The 16,194-nt window shown below is 38.6% G+C and overlaps 1 protein-coding gene across 1 annotated transcript; it reads right to left on the bottom strand.

The window, feature by feature from the left end:
• Positions 1 to 194: 194 nt before the first annotated feature.
• LOC111572037 (hairy/enhancer-of-split related with YRPW motif protein 1-like) lies at positions 195 to 2,153 on the bottom strand. The gene is made up of 5 exons (XM_023275514.3): positions 1,973 to 2,153; positions 1,732 to 1,804; positions 1,550 to 1,633; positions 1,383 to 1,464; positions 195 to 1,293 (listed from the first exon to the last, which is right to left on the bottom strand). Exons 1-5 carry the CDS (start codon positions 2,056 to 2,058, stop codon positions 671 to 673), a joined length of 948 nt encoding a protein of 315 aa, XP_023131282.1. The 5' UTR covers positions 2,059 to 2,153; the 3' UTR covers positions 195 to 670.
• Positions 2,154 to 16,194: the final 14,041 nt, after the last annotated feature.

Below are 16,194 nucleotides of genomic sequence, written 5' to 3'. Positions count from 1 at the left end.
CACTAAAGGAATCGCCTTTCAGTCAATAACCGGGACCTTATTAGCTCATGATTAACTTCTGTGGGGATTGTAACAAAATTGCACCTGCAGATTATAGGCATTTTGGGAGGATTTGGTCTTTATCACTTTGAGGGGGAAAACCAACATTCTAAAGAACTGAAAGAGCAAATGCAACAGGAAAAAAGAACATTGAACACATTTATATACACGTTTTATACATTTAAACTTGATTTATTGGTACAAAAATATTACAAATAGATACAAGAATGCAAGTTTCCAATTCTCAAGTAGTTAGTTTTCCAACAGTGGTGCACATAATATGCATATTCATTTCCATGTAGTTCTGATATCACTAACAATGCAGACCAAGTCTTTCATTATGTGGTCTATAAAGTCTATGTAAATCTATTTATGGCCCATTCATCATATCATTATATCAGTCCTCAACCTGGAGGCAGTGCATGCTAAGCTAAATTAGTTTTCAATTTCAACGGATAACATAAAATCATTTAGAATTCTTTTTAAAAGTAAATGACACTAAGAGGAAACAACGTGCCACTTATTCCTTTTTCAGTTGAAGACAGTTTGCTTTGTTCCTCCATGTTTCACTGTTGGTCAGTCTGTGATGGTGGGCACAGCTCAGCTGTTGCCTTCAGTCCAGTGCTTAGCTTCAGAAGGCCCCGATCTCCATGCCCCAGGGCCTGTAAGGCTTCGACAGGGTGGAAGAGGGACTCACTGTGCTGACGGCGGTCGGGGAGACGAGGGGGAAGGCACCAAAGGAGAGGGGGAAGGCTGACAGCGAGGAGAGAGATGAGACGAGTGGCGGTGAGAGCTTGGATGTTGGCACATGCAGAGTGAGGGGCAACGAGCCATTGGGAGGCACCCTGAGGGACTCTGTGGGGGGGATGGCACTGAGTCTGGACGTCCCAGACGCCTCAGAGGAGGAGGTGGAGGAGGAGGAGGAAGAACAGGAGGAGGAAGAGGAGGAGGAGGATTGCGGGCTGCTGTTGCTTCTGGATGCAGGTGTCCTGCCCTGGGGGTGCTGTAGGAGCAGGGGGTGGGGGAGGTGGGCAGGGGCAGTCCCATAGGCAGAGCCCCAGGCTAAGTGCTCCAGTCCGGAGTGCACCTCCCTCTGAGAGGCGTAGTTGCTGAGGTGGGACACCAGGCGGACTCGGAGGGAGTCGGTGGTGTCTCGGCCCTCGATGATGCTCAGGTAGCGGGCTGTTTCTGCCAGACACTCCCTGAAGCCCAGGCTGCGGTAATCCTTGGCTAGAGCATGAGCCTCGAAGTAACCTGTCAGGAAAATAACAGGTTATTTAAAGCACACCTTCTAACATGAAGCTACTTATTTATCCTTTAAAGCCAAAGAAAAGCTCAGTTACCTTTCCCACCAGAAGCATGGAGCATCTTCAGATGGTCCACTGTCATTTGCAATATTTCTGCTTTTTCCAGTTTAGCTGATCCCTGATAACACATAGAGGAAAATTTGTTGAGTCCATCATGAGAAAAAACAGTGTCTGTCTATTACACAAAATGAAGAACAACATACCTGTTTTTCAAAAGCACTTGGCACCAATCTTCTCAGCTCTGACAGACTGTTATTGATCCTGTCACGTCTCCTTTTCTCAATAATCTGTTTTTTAAAAAATGCACAGGTATATAAATTAGATTTATATATGCAGAAAGAATAATGGTACCTATTAAAACAGCAGTATGCAGGAGTTTACATACCCCTCTGCGCCTTTTTCTGGCTTGGACTTGTGTGGTTGTGGAGGGTGACATGGATCCGTGAGAGTCAAGTTGACTGAAGAGTAACATTTTGATACCACAAAATCAAACACACCATTAGTTGATTTGCAAATACACGCTTAATAATTAAATTACGCACGACATAAATCCATTAGAATAAATAATTCTGCCTTTAAACATATCTTATAATGGTTAGAATGACAATAATATATAGTTAACGTACCCATTTTCGTCGCCACTGTCCTTCTCCACCTCCACATTGTCGTCCAAGTCGCTGTCCGATGAGCTGTAGTTGTGGCTTCGCTTCATTTTTGCTTCCAAGCGGTTGAAACGCTGCTTTACGCGCAAAGCTCCAGCGGCAGACTGACTACTGAGGCGCCGAGCAACAGTTTAAACGTCAGATCTGCTGCTGCTGGGATTATTTTCACATCGCCGAGAGCAGAGGGAGGGGGGCGGTGCTTGGTGAGATCTGAACCAATTAAAAACGGGCTGACACGTGAGTGACACTTTAAAAAATATCAATGAATGAACCTGATATGAAAGAGGAATTCTCCAATGAAAGTAAATGGAGACTCATGAATTCATTTGACATACTTTTGAAGTTTTGCCATGCTGCTTATTATTTTCAGATTTGCACTTTAGGATTTTCGTCATCGGTTGCAGTCTCGGTTCCATTTTTCAAAAAAAGGTGGTCCTTAGGGTGTAGTCCAGTTGTAAGGGTTTCACACTGCTCAACCTCCATCTGAAGCTTTACTCCAGGATGCTGGAAAGGATGCTTTGAATGTATGTCGAACCTCATTCATGGATTCAGGATGAGCAGAACGGATTACAATGGATCAGCTCTGTACCTTTGCAGAGTTACTCAAGGGGTCATAGACCAACCTTTTCCAATGTCTTTCATGGAGAAGAAGAAATATGACCTTGTCCCCCAATTACAGGGTACAGGAGCCGTTGCTACCAAAACAAAAGGTTAGTTTTGGTTCTCGTCAAAAAGTCAAATACGTTTCTGGTTGTCCCTTATTTCCAATCCTGGTTTCGTAGATGAGATCTCAAGGTGCAACCAGGGCATGGATGATGTCCGGTTTGGGGACAGTTTCTACCTTTTGCAAATGATGTTGTTCTGTTGGCTTCATCAGACAGTGACATTTGATGCACATTTCAGTGGTGTGAAGCAACCAAGATTACAGTCAACGCCTCCAAGTCTGAGGCCACGGTTCTTTGTTGGAAACTGGTGAATTGGTCCTATCTTAAGATCTTGTTTGCAAGAGATTGGTCCAGCGTCAGCAGTAATAAGAACATTGTTTCGGGCCGTCACGGTGAAGAGGGAGCTGAGTAAGATAGCACAACCCTTGATTTTTACAGTCTGTCACATTCCGGGCCTGAACTATGGTCATGAGCTTGGGGTAGTAACCGAAAGAAATAGATACAAGCAGCCAAACTGAGTTTCCTCCATACGGTGGCTAAGTTTAGCTTTAGAGCTCTGGTGAGGAACTCGGACATCGAGACGGAGCTCAATTAGAGTCACTGCTCCTTGCCGTTGAAAGAAGCCAGTTTAAGTTGTTCGAACATCTGATTGGGATGCTTCCTTTGGAGGTTTTCTGGGCCCATCCAACTGGGATGAAGCTGCGAGACAGAACCAGAACTCACTATGCAGGATTACATATCTCATCTTGCCTGGGAACGCCTTGAAATCTCTCAAGAAGAACTGGAAAAAGCTGGAAAAATGGACGTCTGGAATACTCTGCTTAACCTGCTGCCACCACGACTTGCTATGGGTAAGTGGAAGAAAATAGATGGATAGAAATGGATGCAGCACTTCTATGTATATTTATACATGTAACCCACTTGGGTTACCGTGAATAATTTGATTTCTACCCACAAATGTTGATGGTGGCACAAATGTGAGATATGCAACAGTGGTGGAATAACATGGATTTGGGTGGAGTGTATAGATTATTCCAAGTGAAACTGTTTTCTGCTTTATCATCCACAGCCCAGAGAATCTAGAGAATGGTCCAACCAAGAAATTAGGGTCACATATTTAAACCTTGGCTTTTTAAACTGAGATCTCTGAGAGTTTTCTGTGTTTAACAGCTCAGACTGACCGGTGGACTCCTGGCTGCAGGTCCACAGTTCCCCCGCTGAGAATCCAGTTCACCAGCAACAGGCCTCATTACAGCAGGAGCCCTCTTCTTCTTCTTCTTTGGTGTCGTGGAGGATGCACGGTCCATTAGCAGAGTGTGTTGTTCATTGTCCACTGTCAGCTGTGTGCTTCCACAGCGGCGTTGCCATGCGCTCCTGGGAGACTCCCTCCCCTCCACCTCCTCCACCATCACTGCAAACAGGTCAACTGACTGGCGAGGGCAGACCTTCCCAGGGAATCATTCAGCCACTGTGGGTGAAAACAGTTCCCCCTCTCGCTCTGCTGTGCAGTGAGAACCAGAACCAGACATGTTTTGAGAAGCTCGAGCTACATTCGGCTATAGAAACTAAAAACATACAAAGCTACTTTAGGCCCAAGCAGAGCAGGGGTGGTCTGCAGAAGGTGTGATGATTGTGACCCCACTAATGCAGCTGGGTCAGAGAGCAAACTGTAAAACACAGGAGCTTTCATGTGTAACTGATTCCTTCTGGCTGTTTCTCTAGTATATTATGGACATGGACGTAGATTTAGTTTGAACATTGGCGGGACACATTTAGCAGGATGTTTGGGGGTCCTATCCAGGAGATTCTGAGCGTCAAACATTGAAATTCCTGCATTCATGTGAAAATATGCAAAAATAACTCAAAATATAACGGAAGATAATGAAATAAGGCTCTCAAATGTGTTGCAGATATTGAGGACAACATATCTTTTATGCTCCCCCAAAAGATCTGTTTTTGGGAATATATATTTATGTGTATCTACATATACAAATACAAGGCAAAAGAGGGAACTGAATGATAAAAAAACACATTTTTATTGTTTATATCATGCTCAGATTTGTTACATGGGCATTTTTAAGTTGACGTTTTGTTGCAAAGGTGATACTAATTAGACTAGGGATGGACTGTAATAATACATTTACTCAAGTACAGTACTTCGGTGCAATTTCCAGACAAGTTGGTAAATTTTTACTCTAAACCATCTTTATCTGTCACAATTTATGGTAGAATATATTATATAATGAATATATTTAATGTATACCAATGTCTAAAATTAAAGTAATTTGTGATTACTACAAAAACACAAATGCTTTCACCATTCTGACACCTCTAATGTTGTAAAAAGATCCTATTTAGAAAAATTGCTTGCAACTTATGTGCTAAATTTAGCTCAGTGTGTGTGTTGTTCATGTGCACATGTAGCTAATATGACCGTACGAAACAAACACAGGCGCTATTCATACTTTGCACGCGTAAATGCTAAAATTAGCAACTAGTAGTGATGGCCATCTAGCGCGCAAACATAAAGTCTGATTAGCTTTTGCAGCAAACGCGATTTAAGATTAGAAAATGTGATTACATGTTTATTTCACTTGCGTGAAAAATACCAACATGAAGTGATAAATAAACCATGAAATGTGTTTTATCATGTGTTAACTATCTCCAAAATCAGCGTGAAAACCAGCCCTTTGTCTTTGGACCCAACTATTTTATCAAAACAGAGGTACTTCATGTCTGTTAACCCTCTAAACGACCAAGATAAATTGAAATATATATCATAGCAGCTAAAATGTCCGGATTGTTATAATTTGGATGAGTGAAAACCAAAGTAATAACTGTACTGATGATATGAGCGTATAAGAAAAGGCCACATGTGTCATTAAGATCTTGTGACTCATGAAATTAACAGTCAGTATATGACGTCTGTGAAGAAGCTTTGATAAGGATGTTATGGTAGCCGTCCGTGCGTCATTGATAGGAGCCATTCTGTCGGCCTCAACATTTAAATCACGAGATGTACACTCAGGGGAGCCCGCTGATGCACATTGTTCAGAGTAAAGAATCTCTAGAGTTGGTGCTTTTTGTCAACTTCAGTCGAGACAAGTGGACTGCAGATCACCGACTCGTCTCTGCATTTTTGACTGTTGGTCACTGAGTTGATAATGGCTTTAAAGTTGTGCTGATTAGCACCAATATTTTAGCTTTTTAAAGGATCTGAAGCAAACATTTTTATTTTTTTGGTGAATTTTAAAATGAGACATGCAGAATAACTTGGTTTTGATGAAATGTCATAATTTTAACCTCAGATTTGTTATTTTTCCTTGACTGAACTGTATATCTAAGACAAATAAAAGTTGAAAATCCAACAATTCTTTCTGTTTTAACACTCTCTGGCTTTGATATATGTTGTAATTTTGCTGATGTGGAAAAGATAACCTGCCTTTCAAACCTATGGAGAAGTGCAGAATATTATAGTCTATCCAAATTTTAAAACGAGGCATGAAATGCCACAATTTTAATTTATTTTTCATATTTTTTTCATGATGGAATTGTAAGTCTAAGACAAATAAAAGTTGAAAATCCAACAATTATTTGTGTTTTAATAGGTTTTGGCTCTGATTAATGGTGTATTTTGGCAATATTTAAAGAAGATAACATCCAACACTGTTTTATAATACCTTTAATTAAAAAGACAACTATTTTATTTGTTGATAAAACTTCAATAATATACACCCTTTATAGACCATATCATATCTGTATGTAAAAGGTATACATAGATTTTCTTATTATCTTCTTTTTAAAAACTTCATTCTACTTTTGTATTTCAGTTTTATCTATCAGTAGTAATGTGTTAATTTTTCCAGTGAGGGTTTATTAAAATTTATCTTATCTTATCTTAAATGTTTCTTTTACCAAATGTTTTAATACCTTAGATGAGTACAGGTCAACATTTTCATGTTACTTTTTTTGTTTCTGTGACTTTTACAGGACCAGAAATTCCCCCCAGTGAACTTCAGTGTACATTTTTGCTATTTTATACTCCCTGACGTCTGTGCAGATTGTCAATCATCCAGGTCACGGTAATCCTAAGAGCTTCAATAAAAAGCAACTGGATATCTCTTTTTGGTTCTTGGAGATGTTTCACTTCATCCAAGAAGTTTTTTTTAAAGTTCTGAACTGAAGACACCACATGTTACACTGCAGATCAAAATTTTACGTTTGATCATTTTATTAAAGACGTTGCAGCGCTACAGTAACATCACACCCTGTAAGTTCATGTTAAACCTTAATTTATATTGTTTTTAGTGTAATAAAGTGGGTTTTTTTTGCTCTTTGCTTTGCACATGTGCTGCTTTTACATAAATAAATGACCTTTTATCACTTCCATCTTGTTAGCTGGTGTTAAAAACACACAAATAACCACAAATAAAGGAAGTTAGGAACCAATAAGACTAAAAACAACAGTTAAACGTCCGTCTTTTGTGTCTGACGAAAGGTCTGGGAAATGACTTGAGGTTGGGATATTGCTCTGACATGTCTGTTAAGGCCATCAGTGGCAGCGAAACCTCCCCCAGCCGCCCTCCCTTCCACTACCTCGTAGAGCAGCAGCTGTTCCTGCGCTCCGTCCGTCAGGTCAGTTGTTAACTCGGTGCGTTTGGGAGCCAGACAAGTGCGGATGAGAGCTTGATTCCGGAGAGCAACTGCAGGGCCGACACGCTGTTCCCAGAATGTCAGAGGGACTTTCGGTGGTGACAGATACAACGTGCGAGCTTCAGTCCTTTCTGTTGATGCGCCGAGTGTGGACGAGCCTTCACGCTGTCACGTAGATGCACAGAAACCCCCCCACCTCCGCTCCCTGTCAGCACACTTTCACTAAAAAGTCATGCATTACCACATTCCCCAACACCCGTTCAGTCAATTTATAGACCGTAACAAGTGTATAATTCAGTGCTGAAAAGCAACCAAAGCCTGCATGCTCCCTATATCTCATATTTTTGGGGGTCAGATTGAGATCGAGATCCCTTGTCTTGCTCTTTTACTCCACAGTGAACTGTGCGTGGCCTTTCCATGACTCCCCTGCACTTCAGCTCGGATATATTTGGGATGGCTTCAGTGTCGTTTGTGCTGCTATTATGTTAATAGCGCTCTACAGTGCCACCAGCTCATGTGGTCTCCATTATGCAGACACAAACCACTCCACTCACACCTGACTGTCAAGGCCCTTCGCATTCTTGTGAACCATTAGAGGTAATTATGAGTTGAAAAAACCTTGACTTTTCGCCTGCGTTTCCACGGCCTCTAGTTCCACATTTTCTGGCAGCCTGGCCGATATTTGGCATTTTCCCAATTATCGGCATCGATATTTTTTACTACCCAATTATTGGTAAATTAAGACTATAAAAACTGAAGAAGAAACACAAGCCGTTGCCACAAACCAGGATATTAGCTACTTTCACAGTGGCTGAGGCTACGCTAACTTAACTGTGCAATAAACCAATAATGTGGGCCAACCAGGATCCATGCACCTTGATACATGCTTATTTCCCATTGTACCTTCTTGTACAGTTAATACTCTGTTTTATATTAAATATCAGCAATTTTCACACCTTTTCTGTAAGTCCCTGCTTCTTTTTGGCACCTTATTTCTCTTTCTTCATCCAGCAGGATTTTAATTGCACGTTTTATCTATCTATCTAGCTATCTATCTATCTATCTATCTGCTAAGTTAGTAGGCAACAATAAATGATCCTGAACAAAGTCTGGAAAACAATAAATAATAAAGCTTTAACGTATGTACCTTAATGGACAATAAAAGTGATAAAACAGTGAAAGATTAAGAAAATAGAGAAGAACAGCTGGAGACAAACAGTTCAATCTCAGTTGACCCCACATAAACATCCTAATTAAATCACTCCTATTTCTATTTTACATATTCTGTAACATTCACTCCTTTTAATGAAGAAGTCTAGTTATCAATGATGGGTTCTCTGCTATCACATGCTGGTAAAACACGTGTATCAGCTCCAGATACTGGTTGTCGGCCTTCTTTATCAACAATAATCGACATCGATATCGGCCTAAAACCCCCGGTATCGGTCGATCCTTAGCCCTGTTTCTCCCTTATTATCTTTACATTTAATAACTGCAGCAGCGTGCCAGTCTGCCCAGTTAAACGTGGGCGTAGCAATTTCAAGAAACTGCCTCTCAACCCAGCGTCAGGAAGCTAAAAGGTATAAGCAAGCATTTGTTTGAAGCTGGCGTGTGCCCAGCTGCCTTCCTCAATCTTCCCTCAGGTTTCCCTTGGTGACTCTTTGTGCGCGAGAGTGCGGCCCCGAGGGTGCGCTGGTGTGTTTGTATGTGTGTGTCCGCCCGAGAGCGTGCAAGTGTGTTTAGGAGGTGCCGTTTCCCACAACCCTGATCTAATTCCGTGGTAACTCAATCTCCGTGTGAGCGCTTCCCGGTGAGTGTTCTCCCACCCGTCGACGGGCCCTCTCTCCTGGCCCGGCTGAGTGGCTGAGTGTGTCTGACGGAGGCCGGCTCAGTCCCATCGGACCCCCACGCACCCCCACCTCCTGGCCTCCCCCGCCTCCGCTCCCACCCGCCCTCCCATCGGGGTTGATTTACTATGTCAACCGTCGGGGCTGTCGGCGGTAGCGGCGCTCACAGCCGTGTCTGCATCCTGTGCGCACACCATCCTGACATCTTATACCTGTCATTCAGCAACTGCTGCACTGCAGTCTGCATGTGTGTGTGTGTGCGCGTGTGTGTGTGTGTGTGTGTGTGTGTGTGTGTGTGTGTGTGTGTGTGTGTGTGTGTGTGTGTGTGGACGGAAGGTGGGGGGCATCAGGGAGACATTTGGCTGCATGAGATAATTTCCTTGTCCATGTTTTATTCAAATAGGAGGAGCCTTTTAGAAATTTTGGATTAGCTAACACGATGTACTGTTAGAACACATGAGTGATGATTGCTTTAAATAATAAATAAATAAATAAATCTTTTTTCTTTTTTTACATTTACAGTTATTTTAGAGATTTTCCCTGTTTTGTTAAATTACAGATAAAATCCCACGAAGAAACTACAGAAACAAACTCAATATATTTACAAAGAGTAACTTGTTCTTTTACAATGTTTGACTGTAAAATGGAAATATTTTTTCTGTATTTAAATCAGCAAAAAAATCATAACATGCAGATACTTGCTGTTATTTAAAAGAAAAAAATCTGTAAATTAATGATTAAAGATGGTCGATATGTTGTACTCTTGTTTTTTTGTACCTGGATTTATTAAATTACACATAACTACTAAAATCTCAGAAAAAAAGAATTAAAATCAGCAAAAAAATAATCCTAACACAGATAGTTGCTTCATTAAGAGACTGTAAAATTACACAATTTTCTTGGTACTAAAATAATTTTTAAAAAATACATAAAAATAAAAAAATACAAATATTTGCTGTTATTTTAAAGAAAAAAATCTGTTAAGTATTGATTAAAAATGGACAATATGTTTTAGTCTTGCTTTACAGATTTTCCCTGTTTTGTAAAATTACAGAAAATAACTACTACAATATCAGAAAAAAGTATTCATTTACATGTATCGCCCTAAAACACTGTACATAAAGCTCACGTCACATCAGCATTTTTACAAATAGCTATTTGTTCTTTTACAGTGTTTGACTGTAAAATTACACCATTTTTCTGGATTTAATTAGCAAAATAAATCATTATTTTACAAATATTTTCTGTTATTTGAAAGGAAAAAATATATTCAAGATTTTAAAAATTGTTGAATAATGTTTTGAAATATTATTTTACAGACTGTTGCAGTGTTGTTAGTTTACAGACAATACACAGCCCAAATCGGATTTTAAGAGCTTATTGCTTTTTTTTAAAATTTTTTTTTTATTTTTATCAAGCCTTGATTTACTTTTATTGTATTGGGGTTTTCTTAACTGATGATTTTGTTCTAAATACTTTATCTTGTTTTTATCTTGTTTAGATTGAATGTTTGGGATCTTATTCACTTGTTGTTTTCAATATTTATTAAATATGACATTTGTTTTTTTCAAGAGATGCTATGCAAATGAAAATATTGTCATTATGGCAATATCATAATTATGAATATTTCAGAATTTATTGCTTTAGTAAAGTTTATTTGTAAAAGAATCAGTACGTACTTCGAAAGGCTCTTTGTATCATATTTGTTTGGCTGCAGGTTGAACACAGCCTTAACTGTCTGATATTGTCCATACTGAGGAAAAAAGTTATTAAACCAATTTTATTAAGTTACTTCAACACCAAGTCAACTAATGTAGAAATTTGAGTTGAAATCACATTCAGTTTTCAGTTGATGTAATCACTAGCATTATTATGTCAACAAAATTCAAATTAATGCCTGCAAATAAAAACAGTTCAACTAAATATTTTTTTTAACAATGTGGGAATAAGTAACCTAAACTACATTTTAGTGTCTAAGTTCTGAACTTATTCAGTGAAGTTAAATGGGGACTTGAGGAAACTTGAAATCCTGAAGTCCACGTGCAGAAAAATGAAGTTTTCAAGCCAGTTTCCTTCAGTTGCTTCGACCTGAATTTTGTTTTAAATCAAATCGCAAAAAATGTGAGTTTAAACTACACACAGTGTTAAGTTGATGCAACATTATTGTCTCAACCCATGAAAATAATGCTTTCAACATTGAAAGGTTTAACAAAAGGCAGGAATATTAAGAAGTTATCAGTGTAGTTTGAGTCAACAAACGCACATTTTAGCTCAAAATACAGACAATATTAACCCTTGTGTGGTCTTAACATCCTGCACAAAATGACTTGCTTCCACTGAGCCTCTAAAATAAAGCAGCTTAACTGAACTGTCAACCCAAAATCTGTTTTACATGATTATTATTATCACTGTTATTGCTGCTAAGAGGTGCTGCACAGGTGTAAACATTATTTGTTTAGCAAGAAATAGTACTTGTATATCCTAAAAAAGTACAAGAAATGTGCAGAAAATAGCTTGAAATGCATTTTGGAAGGAAAACAACAATATACTGTACAATGGAATTCAACTAAAACTACTTCAATGATTTCAGCTACTTTTGAATCATTGCTCCCATCCATGCATAACCTACAACAATAATAAAATAAACAAGAAAAGCACTCAGAGAGCACAGTACTCAGCCAAGGCTGCACATTGTATGATTTCTGATGGATAAGTCCTGATAAGTTCTCAGTGGTCGATTTGTAGTAGGATTGCAATCATGTGATCGTCAGCAGGCAGCTGACGTAGTGTTCGCTTGTTGTCATAGTTACAGTGACACCGCGCCGCTATCTCACAATGATACAGAAATCTTTAACAAATCCATGGATCCAGACTATAAGCCGCATCACTGCCAAAATCTAATCACTTGGTCCTTGTGTCACTTCTGACATTCCCTGAAAATTTCATCCAAATCCGTTGGTCTGTTTTTGAGTAATGTTGCTAACAGACAGACATACAAACATACGGCGATCGTCACATAACTGCCGCGTTCCTTGGCGGAGTGAAAAAATAATAGTTGCAAAACAAAAATATGCTAAAAATACATTAAGTTGATGCAATTAACAACATTATTACCTCAACACAACTCATGAAAATAATGTTTGCAACTTTAAAAAAAAACTTGATCTAAATCCATAAATTACTTGCAGTCATGCGTGCAGTTGAATTGTGGGAATACCAACCCAGAGTTACTTGTTTGAGTGTATGACGGATTATGTAAGGCAGCGAAAATGCCACCCATGCTGGTCCTAAATACGAGCGAGGGAAACGTCTCCCAGACTGCCTCCATACAACAATGTTATCCTATGGGCCACAGCTTCCCCTCTGCATCCAGTCAGCAGCCAGGCGCTATATTGGGCAAGACCAGACCAGGCCCGAGACCTCACCGTTCCCACTGAGTGGCCGTAATACACCCGCCTGCTCATTCTTTACTTTCCTGCCTTTGTTGGCATCCATTCTCCCGGCGCTTTTTGGATAGGTAAAGCCAGGGAGGATATGTTCACTTCCTTGTTTCTTTGTTTAGCACAAGTTTTCTTTTCTTTTAGTTTTTTTTTCTTCTGAGGACGGCTCCTCAGGTCATAACACTGACACCAGGATCTCAGCTGCCAATTACAGGCCTCGGAGTCAATTACAGGACATGAACGGCATTCAGAAAAGATTTAAACGATACTTTGAACTGATTCACACACCGGCTTGAAAAGGAAAGAGAAAAAAAAACGGATGACCTAAGTCGCTCCTGAATGAATAAAATCTATTTCACCCTTTTTGTCCACAATGGCGCACACTCCTGCACAAAGGGCCCCCCTTACAATGACATTGTTCCTAAGTATTACCAGTACGCTGCCCATTACCAGTTAACTTATGCGAGTTCACAATGGAGGGAAAACAGATCACAAGACCGGTTTCCCAAATAAGCGCAACAGGAGACAGCACGTGATGTCCTCCCGGAGAAAAGGAGGACGGAGCGAGCTACTTTTAAGGCCACACATTGTGCTGCAACAGGAAAAACATTGTTTGCATATCAATGGAGTGTGTGTGTGTGTGTGTGTGTGTGTGTGTGTGTGTTTATGTGTGTGTTTGTGTGTGTGTGTGTTAAGGTGGAGGGGGATCTGGGACTCTAATTGAAATGTATCTGCTGTTTTACATCACATGAAGTGACCCCCACACACGCAGGCCAGAGGAATTATTAGAGGCAGAAAATTATAGCCATTTTTTTGTGTTTGTGTTGCAGTCGACATGATTAGTCACTGCTGAGGGATGTTTCAGAGCAGGTTTGTCTTTCAAGGTCAGCTATGAGTAACTTCTTCACACAGCAACCGCAGCAAGCTTTTCTTGTTGGCTTGTGTGCTCTTTAAAATAAAATCTGACTAGCAGCGAGTATAATATTTTCAGACAGAATAGAGAAATAGAAAAGAGCCAATTTACGGCATGTCACAAGTTTATCAGAGAAAATCCTGTCTTTTTTTTTTCTCTTTTTTCCCGAGAGCCGGCTCCTTTCCCAGTGGATGCCCTGTGCCAGCTGTCTGCTCTGCAGTAAAGTACTGCTTTCCCAAGCTCTGACCTGTGGGAAAATCTGTTGTGGCCAGTAATTGATTCCGCCCTGCCAGCCCCATTACTCTCCACTGCAGTCAAACTGCCAGTGATCTGCAGAAAGCCTGTTAGCACAGCCCCCTTTACTCTTTCTCTTTCTCCCCCCGCTCACACAAACATGCATCAGAATCCCACTAAGTCCTGCTGCTTGTTCCACGGGCCTCTATGTTTCAGTGCAATTTAAATTCTTTGTGCAATTATCCAACTTATAATGTGATCTTTAATATTCTGGTATCATTTCTTACATCCAGCATATCCTACATTTATCTGTGAGGGTGAAAAAATGATGTAGTTTCATCACAAACCTACACTTTCTCGACAAATGTTAACACTTGTTGCATCTTTCTACTGCTATTGACTCCACGTTATAATGTTCAAGTTTAAAAAGCAGTGCAAAATTATGGGTTTCACAAGGTACAGGGAGGAGGAGGGGCTTTGACACAGATTATTTAATATTTGTTTATTTATATTATTAATTTCTATTTCTTTTCTATCTGTTTTGTGGTTGTTTTTAATATTTTCACGTGTTTTTGGCTTTTTTCTCACCCGTCCAAAACAAAAGCATTCATTCATTCATCCATTCATTCATTCAAGTTGAGGATTATTTGAACTGACATGAAAGCTTAGAGAGCAAACAATGTTTTACCAGGAAGGCATCACAGATGCTGATATTCTCTGTCATGGTCTTCAAAGAAATTATTAAATTCTGGTTTTGTGGGACTGGAAAGAATACCTGTACATTAGCAGCAGAACTGATCCATTTCTGTTCATTTACATTTTGGAATTGCATTATTGTCAGCTGAGATCATGTATTTGTTTTTTCTTTAAAATAAGTTAATATTTTATTTTGGGATATTTATGGAAACATGACTGGTAGAAAGATCACTTTTTTTTTTTTATAAACAGAATATTTGCTTGAACCTGTTTTTAGCTAAGTTTATTATAACTGCAGAGAAATCATTAACTAACAGCAGTTTTATTGTTGTAGGTATATTGACAAAAGGATTTTAAAAAGAAAATTAAAATTGTTGAACCTTAAACTACCGGAAAAGTTTTACATTTTTTATTTACAGAGCGAAGACTGAGTAATTCATAAATATAATTTTTTTCTGTCGTACACCAATAATTTCATTTCTGTTGTTAAATAATGTAACGTGTCATATATTTTCACTATAGAGCCACTATTTCATAGTTATAAATTCAAGTTTTGTTACAAATTTACCAATAAATTACAGATTTATTTTTTTTTACTATTGGTCCACCATACATTTAAATAAAAATATTTTTCATCATACATACCAAAAATTACAATGTATAGCTTCTTTTTTTTAACTATAGCATTACTGGTAAAATACAGAAAATCCCCTTTTTTGTACTGTATCATTAAAAAGGATAATATAAATAATCAAACCATTAAACAGAAAGTGATATATTTTTCACTACAGATACATTATTAAACAATAGTAAATGGTTTTTTCCTTAAATTTGAGATTAAAATTTTTATTATACATTTTTTTTCATTATAGATTTCCCATAAAAATTAAAAGAAATATCATTGCTTTTTTTGCATTTGATTTTGTCTTTTTCTTTCTTTTTTCCCTGGTAAATAATTTCCTTTTTTTAAAATTACAGAACAAAGTCCTGGTAATGAAGTGTTACTGCATTTTTAGTTATTTTATAAATTTAATAGACATTTGCAGTTCTATTCTGTATATGTGCTATAAATAACAGAATGTGTTATATATACATTTTTTTTAACTATAGATACATCATTAAATAATAATGGATGTCCAGTTTCTTTTGAGGTTTATGTTAAATAAATAAAAGGAACATGCATTTTTTTTTTTTTTTTGCTAATAGAAAGTTTTAGTTTTTATGCTAGGACAAAGTTTGGGTAATGAGCTTAATAAACAGCATTTTTAATTATTTTCTACATTTATGTGATATTTGCAGTGTTTTATTTTACAGTTTATATTCTTTAAATAATAAAAGCATTGTATTTGTCACTATAGATACACCAATGCATAACAGAGTCCATCTTCATTACAGATTCACCATTAAATCTAAGGGAAATGTCCTGTTTTTGCAACATTCTTTTAAATTATTTATAATTTCTTAACCACTATTACTTTTTTTTTTAATTGGAGCACTTTATCCTGGTGCATTTTGCAAACTTTTTTCTTTTTATTTTTTATTACTGAGAGCATGGAACTCCCTGAAAACACCCCCCTCCCTCCCTTCCTCCCTCCCTCCAAGCCAGTCATGAAATATTAAGTGGAGTCATCTGCTGAGATGGTTGAGCTGCTCGTCACAGTCTAACACTTACCACATGTCTAAATAAAGGTAAGTGCTGCCCCCGTCCAATTAATCTTCAACTGGGGCTTCTGCTCTG

The sequence above is a fragment of the Amphiprion ocellaris genome, chromosome 9 (genome assembly GCF_022539595.1).
Source record: "Amphiprion ocellaris isolate individual 3 ecotype Okinawa chromosome 9, ASM2253959v1, whole genome shotgun sequence".
Classification (NCBI taxonomy): domain Eukaryota; kingdom Metazoa; phylum Chordata; class Actinopteri; family Pomacentridae; genus Amphiprion; species Amphiprion ocellaris.
Note: the sequence above shows the minus strand (reverse complement) of the source record. Positions and strands in the feature narration are given on the sequence as shown.